This window comes from Oryzias latipes, chromosome 5, assembly GCF_002234675.1.
Source record: "Oryzias latipes chromosome 5, ASM223467v1".
NCBI lineage: Eukaryota > Metazoa > Chordata > Actinopteri > Beloniformes > Adrianichthyidae > Oryzias > Oryzias latipes.
Window position 1 is genome coordinate 27,480,416 of NC_019863.2, and position 15,918 is coordinate 27,496,333.

General features: G+C 38.3%; 1 protein-coding gene across 7 annotated transcripts in view; it reads left to right on the forward strand.

Moving 5' to 3' along the window:
• The first annotated feature begins 11,424 nt into the window (after positions 1-11,424).
• Positions 11,425-15,918, forward strand: part of LOC101174586 (low-density lipoprotein receptor-related protein 1) — a 118,190-nt gene continuing 113,696 nt past the window's right edge. For 4 of the 7 annotated variants that reach the window (XM_020703484.2, XM_020703487.2, XM_020703488.2 and 1 more), the window contains exon 1: positions 11,425-11,973. In XM_020703484.2, the coding sequence (XP_020559143.2) occupies positions 11,877-11,973 (97 nt within the window). In that variant the 5' untranslated portion in view covers positions 11,425-11,876. The remainder of the gene's footprint in view (positions 11,974-15,918) is intronic. The other 3 variants (XM_011475489.3, XM_020703485.2, XM_020703489.2) reach the window with 1 other exon arrangement.

Below are 15,918 nucleotides of genomic sequence, written 5' to 3' on the forward strand. Positions count from 1 at the left end.
TGGGGAGGAAAAGGGGCTTGAGTGAAAGAGAGGGAACATGAATGGCGTGAAAGAGTTCAGGGGGTTCGTGCGTTATAGCGAGGGTCTCAGTCATTGTCACGGTCACTGTGGGGTTCAAGGTCAATATGGCTCAATGAGGAAGAACAAGAGCAAGAAAAAAACTGCATTAAAGCAAAAGCACACACTCGCTCTTTGTAAAAGTGAAAAAGTCAAACTTGTTCTTAAAGATTTTTCACTTTCATTGTTCTCACTCTTGACAAGAGCACTTTGGAGGAAGAAACCATGCATTATACAAACTTCCAAATCCCAGTTTGGTGTAAATCAACAGAAGAGCAGGGGAACATGTTTCTGCTTGAGTTTGAAAAACACTCATTATTCCAAAAGTTTAAATTTAAAAAGCTTAAATTGGTGAATTCAAGGAATGTAGCCAAACATTTTCTCCAACTGCCGTTTTAAAAAGATCCTGAAATCTAATAGATGACATGTGTGCATTTGTAGTCCCGTCTTCTCTCAGCAGCAAAGGGAGGAATGGCACCGCTCACATCCTTGTTGTACAAGATAACAGGCAGTAAAATGTGCTCTGAAGTGCAGACAAACAAATAGATGAGCATGTTTGCCTCACGTGAGAAGGGTTACTTAACAAGTCTGAGGAACAGACCACACACATGCCAGCAAGCACACACGCCCTCACAGACCATCCGTCAGGCATTCCCAGCGGCTGGAATGTGTTTTTCACTGAGAGAGTGAAAATAAGCTCAACAAGAATAGATACAAAAAAAAACGAATAACTGCATTGCCTTTACATCATGATTAAGTCTTTTCTACCACTGTGAGTGAATATAATCATGTTTTTATGCAATTTATATTTTCACAAAGTGTACATTACAATTTACCCCTACTTTTTCTGTCTAATTATTTTTTAACTGGGCTGAACTGTGACGCATTAGTTAGCGCTCTCACAGCGAGAAGGCCCTGGAACGAATCCTATCTTGGACCGTACTATGTGGACTTCACATTTTCTCCCTGTGTATATGTAGGTTTTCTTCAAGCATTCTGGGCTCCAAGAGACGAAAATCAGGCTACATCGATAAATTGGTGTCTCTAAATTGATCCCAGGTATAAATATGAGTATGTGGCAATGGATTGGGAACCTATTTAGGGTGTACCCCATCTTCACCCAACAATAGCTGGGTTGGCTCCAGTGACCCGTGACCCTGAAGGTTCTGAAAATGGATGGAGGGAGTTTAAACTCTTCATGCCTGAATGCATTTCTAATTATATAAAGTAATATTCTTAGATGTTGTTTTTTTTCTATTTGAGGTGATGCTAAATTAAGCGAACTCCTGAATTTAATGGCATGAAGGGGTTAAATCAAAACTTTCAAAGAGTTAGTTTTAATAAGAATTTCAGACTACCATGCTTTTTTTGTCGCTTTATCCAAGTTATCCTTGACTGAAAGGCGGGATACACCCATTGATTGTCTCTGAGAACTGGACAATGTGACCCCTCGCATTCTGAACAGGAAGTACCCGCTGGCTCCAAGAAGCCAAGATACCTTAGACTTAGACTTCTATTGAAAAAAACGTTTCACCAGCCCAGGTTGGGGATTGAAAATAATGTCAACATTCGTTGCAAACAATAAAACTGTGTTTCTATTTAAAACATGTAACACAAGTAAAAAAAAAGCCTTTTCATTGAGATCAGGTTTTCCTATCCTGGGAACCTCATCTGTGATTAAAAAAAACAAAAACAAAAAAAAACTGTACACTTGTTATCAAACTGCTGTTTAAAAGCACATCACTTAAAATATTTTCATCACAGGTGATGATTAATATGTTTTCACAGTTTTTCTATAACGTAGCGTGAAAATCAACATTTTTCTGAGTGCTCCTTCATTTTCAGGCACTTTTTCATCTTCTGTTATCTTTCTCAGTGCTTCTTTCACATTGGGGCCCCACTGGTAGCAATTTGAACCAGTTTGAATGTAGAAGAGGACGGCAGAGAGGTTGATGATGGAGTGGGGAGGAAAAAAGAGAAGGGGGCGAGGGCAGGGGGAAGGGGTGAGGAGCTGAGCGGATGGGGGAAGGGTTGTTTTTGCATGCCTCAAATTCTTTAGGTGTTATCACCATTGCCCGCTCCATAATTGTTCCTTTTGAGGAAGGAGGGAAAAAAAGACAGACTCCAGCACTGTAACGCTTTCTGTTTTCCATCAAACAGGGTTTTCAGGTATTACTTTTGCCGACTGTTTGAATTTACTCTAATTACCTTTTTGGAGACCAAATCTTCCAAAAATTCAATTTTTCTCTATTAAGCTAAAATGTACAAATACAAAAATATTTCAAACGTATTGAGTCTTTTTTTTTCTTTTAAACAGCACTAAGTTTTCTTTCCAAGCAAAAAAAACCCCCAAACTTTTCCCTATTTCTAAAAGATAATTATTGAAAATGTCTCTTTTTTTCCATTTAATTATAACTGCACAAGCACTTCATGCTGTCTTCCATCTGAAGGGAGACACTGCAGTGCTAGGACGCACAAACACACACTCACACAGGATGTGATTCTGGGAACTTTGATTGATGAGGTAATCCATCTGCGTATGAAACTATGGAGAGGAGGCAGACAGCGCCAGAGATTGGCCGAGCCGAAGATGAGAAATGATGCAGCACTGAGCGCTGATGCAGGTTAGAAGCAAATTTCAATCTGTTGGAGGTTACAAACTCACACTTACAAACTTTAATGAGTTTTTCTTTTATCAATAACAGTGAGGAATAAAGACGTGCGTCCTAATTCAGTGTGAGAACCAGACCTGACCTGTTTCTCCAGTCTAGATTTCATCCTGGCTTCCATTACAGCTGCAGTAAACTGGGCGGAGGTGCATTTCAATCCTCCGCCTGCGGATGAAAGAATGACGTCTGAACTAATTGCTGTAGTTATGACACAGACCAGACGAAAAGGGTTTTCACTTTCTCCTACAATAAAACTGCAATGGAAAATGCAGAGCAGAAATAAGAAAAAATAAAAAAAATCAGCAGATATTTTCCATCTAAAAACAAGAATTACTTTTAGAAATCAACCAGTAAAGTTATTACAAACATTGGATATATTTGCAAGAGAAAAAAACGTTTTCTAAAATTTTCCTAGTTCTTAGCCATTTTTTAAGCACAAAAAAATCAAGAGATTTACTTTTCTTAGGTTTTCTTCTTCACCTTTCAAGTCGCCGCAGTAAATCCTCTCGTCCTCTGCATTCTCCTCACTCACTCCAACCACTGACCTTCATCAGAAGAGTAACCAAAAGTCTCCACAATATTCAACCTGCCATAAATGTAATTTTCAATAGAGACTGCAATAAGACACTTGAGCAACATGTTGTTTTATAACACATTGTTTTCCATTTTTAGCATTCTGTCTCACCACAAACTGTACAACATGTTCAAAAATATTCCCACATGAAAGGCTTGCTTTGTTCTGTATTTTTTTTATTTTATTTTAATAACAGGGTTTTAGAGCAAGAAGGAAAGGATGATGATGTCCATGTAAGTGTTCAGTGCTGTGCTCCCACCTGCTGGATGATTATGGCAAACACAAATGAACTCCAACAAACATGATAGAAACAGGAACAAAAAAAAAAACAGCAAGGAGTCAATCCTTAAAATACAACTCTGCATCTAAAAGCTCCGCTTGAAGTTAGAAAAGAAAAAAGCTCAAACCGAAATTGTTCCAACTTTTTTTTATTGCAAAAGTTACAGTATGGTCGTGTTCAAAGCCACACAGTAAAATTATGTTCTTCCCTTCCTTTTCTTAAGTATTTTCAGTTACAGCCATAGTATGTTAGCCGTAGAAAGGCATACACAAACACCTATTTTAAACAGCAAGATTAACGTCATGTAGCATGAACATTCAGAGTTTTTTTTTATTCCTTTAGTTTTTGTGAAGGATCGAGTGGCCAAATAGGAAAGTTTATCAAAAAAATAAAAGTTTACATTTTTCTCAAAAAATGTAAAAAGATTTACAAACTGGGCCCTTAAAAGAGGTCAACAGAAACATAATTAAATCAGGCAACAAACTTAACTAACTTAAGCAACTGAACAGACCAAACAACAGGAACAAACTGATCTAACCAAAGACACAACAGGGGAACATATATAAAGGCTGATCAGACCACCTGGGAAACATGGGGGGGGGACTAACGTTTAACATAGACTACACAGACATTTAACAAAGACTATAAAGACAAGACTAAACACAAAACTTGGTCTCTTAGTGGAAAAGACGAAAAAATCAAAAGTAGAACAAAAGAAGCAAAGCAAATAAACATTAAATAAATCCATTGGTTTCTCCCCTTGGAGGCATCTGTAGATGGCGCCTGCCACACTGTCTGACTGGAGTATTTAAAGGCTGTGAAGGCTTGAGCTCCTCTTTTGCCGGTCCCCACAGCACAGCTCCAGGAGCAGAACCTCAGTACTCTCAGCACTGGCAACTCAAAAACAGGTGACATTGATTAAACAAACCCAAATAAGTAAACTAAACATATGTACTGTACGTGTATTTGCTACAAACAAATACTGAAAACAGAATAAATGTACATTTTAACTCAAAGAAATTTGTGCATTTATTTAAGAATATAGAATCTAAAATCTTCCACTTTCGGCTTCTCCCATCAGGGGTTGCCACAGCGAACAAGTCGAATGGTAAATTTGGCAATGTTTTACGCCGGATGCCCTTCCTGACGCAACCTTCTCAAACCGGGCTTGGAACTGGCACAGAAGTAGAGAAGGGAACAGGGAGCAGCCCGGAGTTGAACCCAGGTTTCACGGACGGAAGGCGCTGCAAACCAGCACGAGCTAAACCAGCTCCCCTTGAGGAATATAGAATCTAAAATAGTAAAATTAAAAAGAAAGTGTGCAATGCTTGGGAGAGGTTACCGCCATTTTGTTTGTGGGTGTGGTGGGGTATGCTGCCATCACGGTTTTACAAACTAACTTTCATAGGAAAAGGTGGAACTAGGGTTGTTATTTAAGCTTTTTGTTCATTTACTACATTTCAAGTATTATTTGTCAAATTTATTTAGAGTAAATGTAAGCTTTGTTAAACTAATTTACTTGTATGTTTATTAATTGTCTAGTCCCACCTCGTATGCGTCAGTGTGATCAGCCACTACATACCCCCCCCCCCCTTCTTTTTTTCAATAAAACAGTTTTACATGCTGCATTGCTACAATATCAATTCTAGATAGGAATCTAAAAACGAAGTCATTGTAATTTATTTAAATAATGAGCTCAATAGGAACAAATAAGTCAGTGGATTCTAAAAAACTATAAAAAAGTGTTTGTGTATTACATTTTAAGGTCAGTTTCTGCTTACTCTGCAATTTATTACGATGTATGATGTATTTTTAAGGCTTTTGCAAAACAAAATAAGTATATTAAGTATATCAAAAAAGGCTGCATATTTTCTTTCACCTTTAGTTTAACTTGTGCTATCTTAGATGACCCCACCCTTACATTGACGTGTTATTCCTACCATGACAAAGGTGGAAAAAGGTGGAAAGATTTCATGTAATCCATAGACACCAGTGAGGTTCACAAATCATTAAAAAAAAAAGGTTCAGCGCACTGTCTACTGGGTCTAGATGACCCAACGTTAAAGTGTCTAGGATAGTACAAGGGTTACATCTATACAGCAATGCTGTTGCAAACCCACTGGGTGTCAGTACTGCATAGATTAAAGGACTTCTCCTTCTTTCATGGATGCTTGGAGATGCTAAATGCAAGTTTCCAGAAACAGACACATTTTCCAAGTTAATGAAAATATCTTAAAGCTGAAAAAATTAGTCATCTTTTCTTAAATTTTACTGAGTTGTGTCAAAGGTTTCTTTGGGATATTTTTAGTTGTGAATGTTCCCATAAGAAAAGTCTTTTTTTTTCTCATTAACATATTTTTAAAGTTCAATGGGAATTTTTCGACCGTACATTTGAAAAATAGTATAACTTTGCACGCTACTGGACTGGGATGGGATATGAACGTAGAAAACATCCCGAGTTTCCTGATTGTTGGAAGGAGAAATAGTGAGATGTTCTAAAAGATTTCTCCTTTAAAATAAAAATTAAAAAAAGTATCAGGCTAAGTGATGTAATCAGATTACATATTCTCTGAAACACATCCTTTGACAGAAATAGACGTTGAGGATGACATTTTCTAGATGTGCAACAAAACATCCAAAGAAACTAGACCAAAAAATGTATTCACATTCAAACGGTAATCCTTTAAAAACTATGTAATGTCTTTCAATGTATGTAATATTCTATACCTTCTCATTGCCACAAGGAGAAGATCTTCTTATATCAGCGGCTAGTGGTGCATCAAGAGAACTTTTTTTTCCAGATTTTTTAGGCTTAATGGTCCTCCCTGCAAAGTTTTTGCTCACAATGAATGTCCCACTGCATGGCATGACGAAGCAAGTTTATCTTAAGGGGCTTTGAAACTATTTAGGATTGTTTTCAGGGGTTGGAGGAAGTCTCACTTTTTGTTTAAGTCTACATCAAAGACTCTGCAGCTGAATGAAGGTCAGAACTCCCCTTCAAAGTTTTTCTTTCAGTTCCAAACAACCAAAAGCTCTCCAAGCATGAGCACCAGTGTTTCATCTGTAACTGCAAAAGGCAAAAGAAGTAAGTCTTAATGCAAAAACGAACATTTTTATGAGTTTTATAAATATCAGATTGGAACAAAAGATTTTGCTCTGAACAAGCCTCAAATCATCTGTAGCAGACTGGTAAAGGAGGGGGTTATTTAAAGAAGCCTGTCAAAATATCATCCGTAATATAAAAGTCAATATCAAAGTCAAATTTCTTTCTAAGTTTCAGGATCTTTTCTATTCTATTCTATTCTATTCTATTCTATTCTATTCTATTCTATTCTATTCTATTCTATTCTATTCTATTCTATTCTATTCTATTCTATCTTATTCTATTCTATTCTATTCTATTCTATTCTATTCTATTCTATTCTATTCTATTCTATTCTATTCTATTCTATTTTGATAAGACAGTGTAGGCTTTCGGTTTTCTCTTAAGTCTTTTGACTTAGTGTTTTACATGTTTTACTGTCATGAAACTACAAGTGTGGTTAAAGACCCACATGTTTTGAACATGTTCTTTTGTGCTTTTTCTGACAATGGAGAACATATATTAAGAAAATTAAGCTCTGAATTGCATTTCTGAATATTTTTCTAAGATAATTATTTTAAATCAGGAGCAGACAGAAAATGCAGTTTGAAAAAGGGAGTATTTGTGACGTAGAAAAAACACGGGGCGATTACACAAGCGCCCTTTTCTGCTCCATTTCATTACATCCACTTGCAAACAAATAGATCCCTGTACGTCTTTGCTTGAGCTCAGATGATAAAAAAGTATGAAGAAACTGACAGATTTTTTTGATTTAGGCTAAATAAAGGATAATTATAATTAAAAGACCACTGGAAATACTTTTAAAATATATCAAAAGATGTTTGGAATGGGACTTTAAGAGCAAGAAAAGCATCAGTGTCAGTTCCAAAACACTTTTTTTTTTCCAGTTAGTTTCTGTGACAGGATCCACCAATATCCAACTGGAAATACTCAGTCAACAAGCTACATTTTTGACAACAAGAAAGGTAAATCTTTTCTAGGTTTCCGTAAACTCCAAGTTGTTCTCTGAATATGGCAACATCAAACCATAATTTTCAACGCCAGTTCCCACAGTTTTCTTTTATTTAGTCTGGAGAAGCTCAACAAACCATCAAAGTCTGTGATGAACTTCACTGCTGTTGGTTCCAGTTCTGGATTGTGGCCTCTAAACTTTTCAAGAGTAAGAAGGACAGCGGAAGCAAATCTTATCAGCAACTAGGACATACTGTTGTCTGCCAAGTCTAAATATAAAGGAAGCTCACATGAGAGGAAGTGAAAACTTAAAAAAAGAAGAAGAAAAAAAGAAATATCTGTGGATGTAAACTCCAAGTTTGAAATAAAATAAACCAAATCAGACTGCTTTAACTTCTCATTCAAATGTCTCTTTTTCAGATTTAAAAAGGATTTCTAGATTTATATAACATCATAACTTCATAGATCTGGAGTGCCATAAGTACCAGGTTTTAGAAACTATTTTGCCTCTTTTGTCTTTTGCCTCTGTGCTTGTTTCTTCTCACAGACCCAACCAGTCATAGCAGATGGTCTGGCTCTTTTTCTCCTTGTTTTACAAAGATTTTTTTATCTATACACACTCAAATATTGCTTGCTCAGCACACCAAAAACCCTTTAATGTAATTTTCTGGAAACTAGTTTTGAAGTGCAGTGAGGGAAATTGGTTTTATCGACATGATCCTGATTAGATTGAATGGCATCAAATGTAGTTTATTTAGCCTGGTTTGACGTTTCTTACCTCGTTGGGGCCAAAAATGCTATGACATAAAAATAAGGGAAATATAACACTGATAAAAATTCATCTAATACAATTTATTAAAAGGATTAAAAACCGGTAAAGTTCAGGTCAGTCTGGATCAATCCAGTAACAAAAAAAACATGAATGTCTAAGTTTTTTCCTTAAGAGTTTTGAATAAACAAATGAAAAGAAATAAAAACTCTGTTGTTCAGTCTCTGATAACAATGAGGCATTCACTGCTGTGTAACAAATGGTACGTGCAAGTTTTACTACCAAGTGAAGATGAGTAAGAATAGTGTTTTATTTTTAAATATTACTAAAGTTGAAGTAAAAAAAAGTAGAGCATAGTAAAACTAGAGTATAGTTAAACACAAACGTAAACGCAGCTTTTTACTGTACTTACCTCTGATCTGACTCCTTTTTTTCTAAGCTACGACTTGTAGGATTTTAATAGAAAGATTTCCCTTAAGAAGACGTGCCACTAAAGTGCAGACCATCTGCAATTTCTGAAGGTAGCTCTCATTGTTTAAATGCTTTGTAGTGTCAATTGTTGCATTTTTTTTCATAGTAAAAAAGAACACAAATAAATGTTATAATGACATAGCCATTCCATGAAGCATTGGCCTAAACTGGTCTTCAAAGATGAATAGATTTAAAAATAAATATTCTTTCAGGACAGACTTAAAAAAACCCTTCTAAAACAGATAACTCTTAATCCCTGAACAAAGTATAAATTACATAAATCAAGTAAATCAGAACTAAATATTCTTAGAGCAGAAGTACCTGAATGTCTCCTTTGAAAAATTAATTTATGTTGATCAATTCAAAAAGAAAAGTGGGCTTGCAGTCCTTTCTCTCCTTTAGCAGGGGAAACACTAATCCATCCTTTCAGGAAGGAGAGATAACTATCCAACCCCACAATTCTTTGTGGTCACAACACCAAAAGTCAAGAGAAAAATTGTTGTTTTCAATTACAGCTGAGAAGCATCAATGTTGTCCTGAACAGTTTGTAGAACTTTCTTTGCTCCAAACATAGACTTTAAATTCCTCCAGTGTTCAATGGAGGATATTGGCAGCTGTTGTAGATCACTTATTGAACAAACATTTGCAGCAAAACTCAACTGATCTCACTCAAAACCTCAGACTTTTCATTTTTAGCCCCTGTTTTGATGCTTTGAATCATATTTTGTATTCTTCAGGATTAAATGGCATGAAGCAGCTGATTTTTTGCAGCCTGTTTAAGTACATTTGTTGTTCAACTTGGCGTCAGGCAAAATTTATCTGTTGTTATGTTGATAATGATGCAGAAAAAAGGTTGAGTTGACCTCTGCAAAGGACAGATCTGCTTATTTTGTTTACTTTAACATCTCACCTCTCCTTTGATCCGTAAGACTTGTCAGTTAAGAGAATGAAGAAAAAGGAGAAATGGAAGGAATGGTGTTGATGATCCCTGAGCCTTAAAGGCACCCCTTAAAGGCACCCCTCCATAACTGAGCAGGAAAACTACCACAGAGAAGAGGGAAGTTGAAACGAAAACACAATATCAAAAATATCTTGAAAATGGTATATTGCACATGTGATGTGACCAGTTTTTAGAGACGCATATAAAACTTGAAAAAATTCAACCATAAGAATAGTCTCATTCAGTTCAAATGGGCCGGAATGTCAATAATGTTCACATCTTTACCAGGTTTGGTTTGCTTTAACACACAATGGTTTCTGGGACGAAGCAAGATTCAAAGAAAACAACTTGAGAAACATCCTGCAGTTCCTACGGCTGCTCCCTAGAGGGAAGGGAAAGTACTCAGTTGATAAAACAGCATGAAGAAGAAATCTTACAAGTTCCTCCACCTCATTACCCCATCTTTACCCAACATATGTTCAAACTTTATTAGGATGAACTCTTGTTCAGATTCTTGTGGTTGGTGGATTTTTCTTTTCTTCTCTTTCATTGTTTACTTCTTCAGGGTCACTTCCTCTCTTTGGTCTATGGCAGGGGTCCTGCAACCTTAGGCTCTGGAGCCACATGCTGCTATTTACCCCTTCAATGTGGTTCATCAGTTAAAGAGAAAAAAAGATTAGTCGTTTTAAAAAGTAAGCAAGTATTAAACTAGTAAACAAACACAAACTTTATTCAACTAATTCACATTCAGTAGGACAGTGCAGTTCTTGACTATAGTTGTAATTCTCTAAAAATCCATCAACCTTTCGTAGTTTACCAAAGGCGTGCTAAAACTAACTAAAACTGATTTCTGAGCTCCTGTGGCACAGAAAATCAGTTGGAAGTTGGTTAGCACAACAAGAAATCATACTTAAGGCGCACCATATTATTAAGTGGAATTTTTATGTTGGAGGCTGCTTCATTAGCTCTGATTTAATTTTAGTTTGTTAGATTCATGCATTCTGTGTTGAAACACACCACAAAAGGCAAAATGAACTGTTTTTATTTTTAAAATTGTTATTGCTGACATTACACTTAATATTTGCCTCAGTGAGATAATAGGGTACATTTTTCTGATTTCTTATTTTATTTCACTTTTTAACATTTCATTTTGCTTTTGTTTTCCAAAATATTTTTCATTTTGTTTTTATGGAAACCGGGATGGTCGGTACTATGGGACATCGCTGATTGGATGATGAAGTTGGCTCATCATTTGTTTTAATGTTTTTTTTTATTATTTGTTTTGCTTTTTAATTGTTGTTATGTTCTATAACAAGTTTTTAGTGGGAGTTGGTGTGATTTGCACTTCAGGGTCCCCCTTGGTCCCCCCCAGCAAAAAATATAGAGAAGTGAAAATATTGTGGACGCCCCTGCCCGATGGATCCTTAAGAAGAATGTCAACATTTAACACCGGGCTTTGAAAGGAGCAGTAAATAACTGGCAGAATTTGGAGGGAATCTACAGCCACGTTCACGCGGGGGTGTGATTTGAGGTGAATGGAGGGGTGTCGGGGGTCCGGGGGAGGCAGGAGGAGGAGGGCCAGCTGAGCCGATGATGCTGCGACGTCACTCTGACTGACTGGGATCCAGAGTCGAGGCTGAATCTGCAGCCAGCAGACGCAGAGTTGGAGAGGCAGAGGAGAAGAGCATTTGATCTCCAGTCCCTCCTGTGGTTTCCTCACCGGCAGGACGCAGGGAGAACAAAAGAGCAGGAGGTGCATGGTTCCAGACTCCAGCCCTCCATCGTCGCTGCAAATCAGCTGCTACTAGCTCGATGCTTATTTCAGCCTGCTAGCCTTTGTGGCCGGGCTCTCCATGCACTTACGGACCCCCTGATCGGACCCGGGCTGGGAGAAGCCTCCCGTCTTTGGCCTCGTCTGAACCACCGAGCGCGGATTTCCAGAGAGGACCGTCAGCGCCCGCGCGCGCGCGCCTCCACGTCGTCGCCTGTCTGCAGCCTCCAGCTTTGACAGGACTGAGACGCCAATTGATGCCGAGGACTCTTTCCAAATTATAGGCTCCAAATGTTGCGCACCGCGGCCAGCGCGTTGGCGGCAGGGTTGCTGCTCCTCAGGTTCTTGCACAGCTTGGAAGTAGACGCTCTGACGAGAGCTATCGATGGTAAGCAGACATGATCAGACTCTGATATGCAATCGATAACTACAGAAGCAGCGTGTGTGTGTCTGTGTGGTGCGTGCGCGCCAGGACCCTGGAGGAATGTTGATTGAGTGGAGCAACGTGGAGGACATGAAAGCCAAGCGAGACAATTAAACCCTCTTTTGTGTCTCTGTTGTTGTTGCTGTGTCACAACCCCCCCCCCCTCTTACCTTTGCTTTGAGACTTCCAATTGGTGCAAAGGCCCAACTATCTGCCTAATATTGTTGAGACGTGGACGCACAGGCTCCTCCAAACAGATTATTGTCTGGAGGCTGTGAAACCATTGAGCCAGGCTTTTCAAGAACTGTAGATGCGTCCATATGCACTCTGCCAGCTTGATGTGCAGCAACAGGCATGGTGGAAAGCCAGGCTGTTGCATTACTTAGTTTGGGGTGTCAGCAGTGAAGTTGTGATCTGCAGACAGATAAAGATCAGCTCCCCACCCCACTCCCACCCCAAGACCCTATGAAGGTGAACTTCACAAAGTGGAACAACTTATGGGAACCATTAAGCTTCACAGTCAGGCCTTCCTGCCTTTGCAGATAAGTGAAAGGGAGTGTTATTTGGGAGGAGATTTAAATTGTTGCAGTTAATATTTAATGTGCCAGAATACAGTCCAACAGGTTTTCTATTGCCGTAATTCAGGAATTAAACTTCATTTAAAGACCAAGCCCGATAAAAATTGTAACAAGTTCTTGTGGCATTTTTCTGAAGATGAAGAAAAGTAAGCCTAAAATTGAACTTCTGAGGAGTTCTTTATTCAAACCAGTGACCAACTTCTAATTATCTTCTACCGCTCTACAGAAATTATGTCTTAAAAAATGACACATTTTCTTCTCTCACTTTGGCTAAACCACTGGGAACATTTTTAAAATGGATCAACCGATGATCCGAACAGGACTTTAAAATGTGGATTTGTTGGAATTGCTTGGACTAGAAGGTACCTGTTTCAGATGACTTTGCCTTTTGAAGTCATCTCATGTCATTTGGCAGTTTCATGCTATGAGATTTTTGGGGGGAACATGCACATAAAATACCACCTTAAGCCTGCGCTTGTTAGCAGCAGCTGTTGTTTTCTGTGGCTCAGCTCAAAACAATGGCTGAAAAACCAGGCTTTGAAACAAACACTTTCTGCCTCGATTCACAGTTATTGCTTTTGTGAGATCCTCCTCACTTGGATTTGTGTTGCTTTGATGATTCAGCTCTGTGCAGTCTAACAGTGAAGTTCAGCAGCTCGCTGGAAGACAGACGTGGAAAATTGAGATACGTTTATTGTGGATGGAGCTCGAATGATCCACAGTTGTGTTGAAAAAGAAGCTTCCTTTTTCATTTTTGAGTTTTGAAATTGTTGAATTGAAGTTTGTTTTGCCGGTTTGTTTGTGTGTTTTTGGCATCATCGTCCTGCTGTGCTGCCAGTTTTAGCTCAGGGCCCCTGTGCTTGGTTCAAATTCGGTATTACTTGACCACTTCTCATCAACACTTTCTTCCATTATTCAAACCCTGTTTTCCTTTGGTCCTCTGTGTCGAAGGCAGTATAAAGTCATCGGGGTACCCTTAAAGTTTAATTGGATCTAAACAGTTCTCTACTCCCCAGAAGCAACCTCTATGAACAGTCTCTGCTTGTTTCCAAAGTCCTGCTAATTGGGCACCAAAAGTAAAAGGCCCTAATGACAAAATTCACATCACTTCACTCCATGAAAGTAATGTCATTGCAACAAAACAAAAGAAATCAGCTGCTTTTTACAAATGTTACAGTTTCCCCCTGAAGGTTTCAGGCTTACGTTCCTTCTGAGGAAAACAAAAATGAAGAGGTCTCTCCGGATTTGAGCTTGAGTTAATTAAACCTCATGCATCTTCTGAACCAGAGTCCTTGCTTTTTAATGATCTCACTAGCCTGAAGGCTCCGGCAAATGTCTGTGCTGCAACATTTGGTAGAAGTGTTTGGCTGTTTGGTGGGGGGACACTGACGTAACAGTGATGTTAGCCCACATCTGAGAGCAAATGGAAAGCATGGAGAACATTTCTGCGTCTTCGGTTGGGGGCTTAAATACTTTTCGTAGCTCAGTTGTGTAACTAACCAATTTGACTGCTTGAGGGCAGAGTGAAAGTCAGTTACAAAAAAAAGTTCATTGATAGTTTGTGCGGCTGGAGGAAGTCCTGTGGTGGTTTTCCCTTGGCGTGTAAATGCTGGTAATTTCCATGAAATATTGGTGTCTGTGAAGTTAACTATTCACTGTAAAGTACATAAATGCTCACTACGGTATTTTAAATTTCCCAAAAGAAGGTTGGGTATTTTTAGCAGCAAAGTAGCCATTATGAATGCACTGTACTCCCTAATTTGTGTCTTAAATCACTTTACTCATCTAGATTATAGTTAAGGTGAAAAACCAAACAGGATTTTTTTTAAACAGTCCCATCAAGAATCTCATAGTTTTGAGTTGAGTTGGATTCCTACATGGAACGGTGAATCTGTTGATTTTTCTTAGATGACTGTTCAGTTTCATGCATATAAAAGTTATGTTAAATGTGATCATTTTTGTAATTTAATGGAACATGGTGCAACACACTATTTGACAAAAAAAACAAAACTACAGAATTTGTTAAACTATATTTGCATTTATTTACCAGATGAGTCAAAATGCAAAACCTCTAACTCAACACTCTAAAGGAATGAAGAGGATAAAATGATTTTGACAGGTTTTGCAACCACAGGCGGGCGTGCAACCATTTAGTCAACCATGAACTCTTCTGTGGACCCTTTTAGAGCTTAGTGTGAGGCTGTCGGTCCAGCAGCTAAAGCCGGACTGAAATCAGGTCATGCGGTGTTTCTAAGGAAACTTACAAAAGAAGGGATGAAAAACAAGCAAGCAAACATCACAAACAAATGCACACGGCCTGCTATTAATCAAGGCGTTGCATCAGTTTAGTCCGAGGCAAACCCATAACCAGATGAAATCCTGTGGTAGAAACTTAACGTTTGCATAAACAAACTCTTGCATAGCAACTTTATTTAAGCAACACTTTGAAAAAAAGTTGGTAAAAAATGGAACAAATATTAAAGGCTATGCTTTACTTTTAGGTCTTTTTGATTAAACTATATCCATATATATGATAATATGTTACCTTTGGCACACCAAAGATAAATATTTGTTATTTGCACAAGCTCGTTTTCCTACCTAGAAGTAAGACAACCTGATCCATGAGGCACCGCCTTTCACTCCTTGTGGGTGCCGCCCATTTCATGACATCAGCCTAGAGTCGGCCTCGGCAGCCTGTCAGCGTTTTATTAGCAACATCCGAACTTTTGCAAAGATGGATCTGCATATTGTGCGCATAAAATGAAAGCGTTTCTGCTGATCAGCGCTAGCTCTGCTGAGAAAGTGGGCGTGGGTTAGCCCAGGGATGCTGCTGACACCCTCCTGGAAGGGACGGTTCCTCACTTATCTACGTCACAATGTGAGAACCCGCCCCTTTTCGTGGATTGGGAGGGCTGGTGCTCAGAGCCCAGTTTTTTAGAGGAATGCTCAGTGTTTCGTGAATTGGGATTGCTTTGTGTGAGGAATTAACATTATAGTACACTTTAAAGCTCAAAAATGTTGATTTTGCATAATATAGGCTCTTTAAAGTGACAAAATTTAACGCGCATATTATTAAATATGTAATCAGATTCTTTTGTAGACTGTGTTTAATTAAAATAGATATCTTCCTGAATATTTTACTATGTAAAATACAGTTTCTACTCTTGTAGAAACTGCTCATCAAGTCACAGTGTGGTGATGGTTGTCTGCAGCCCTGTGACCCACTTAATACTTGTGACCCACTGATTGAGATACATTATCTAGATGGGGCTATTTAAAGATTGAGGATGGTACACAGCCTTGGGAGGCCCTCTGAAGGAATATGAACACA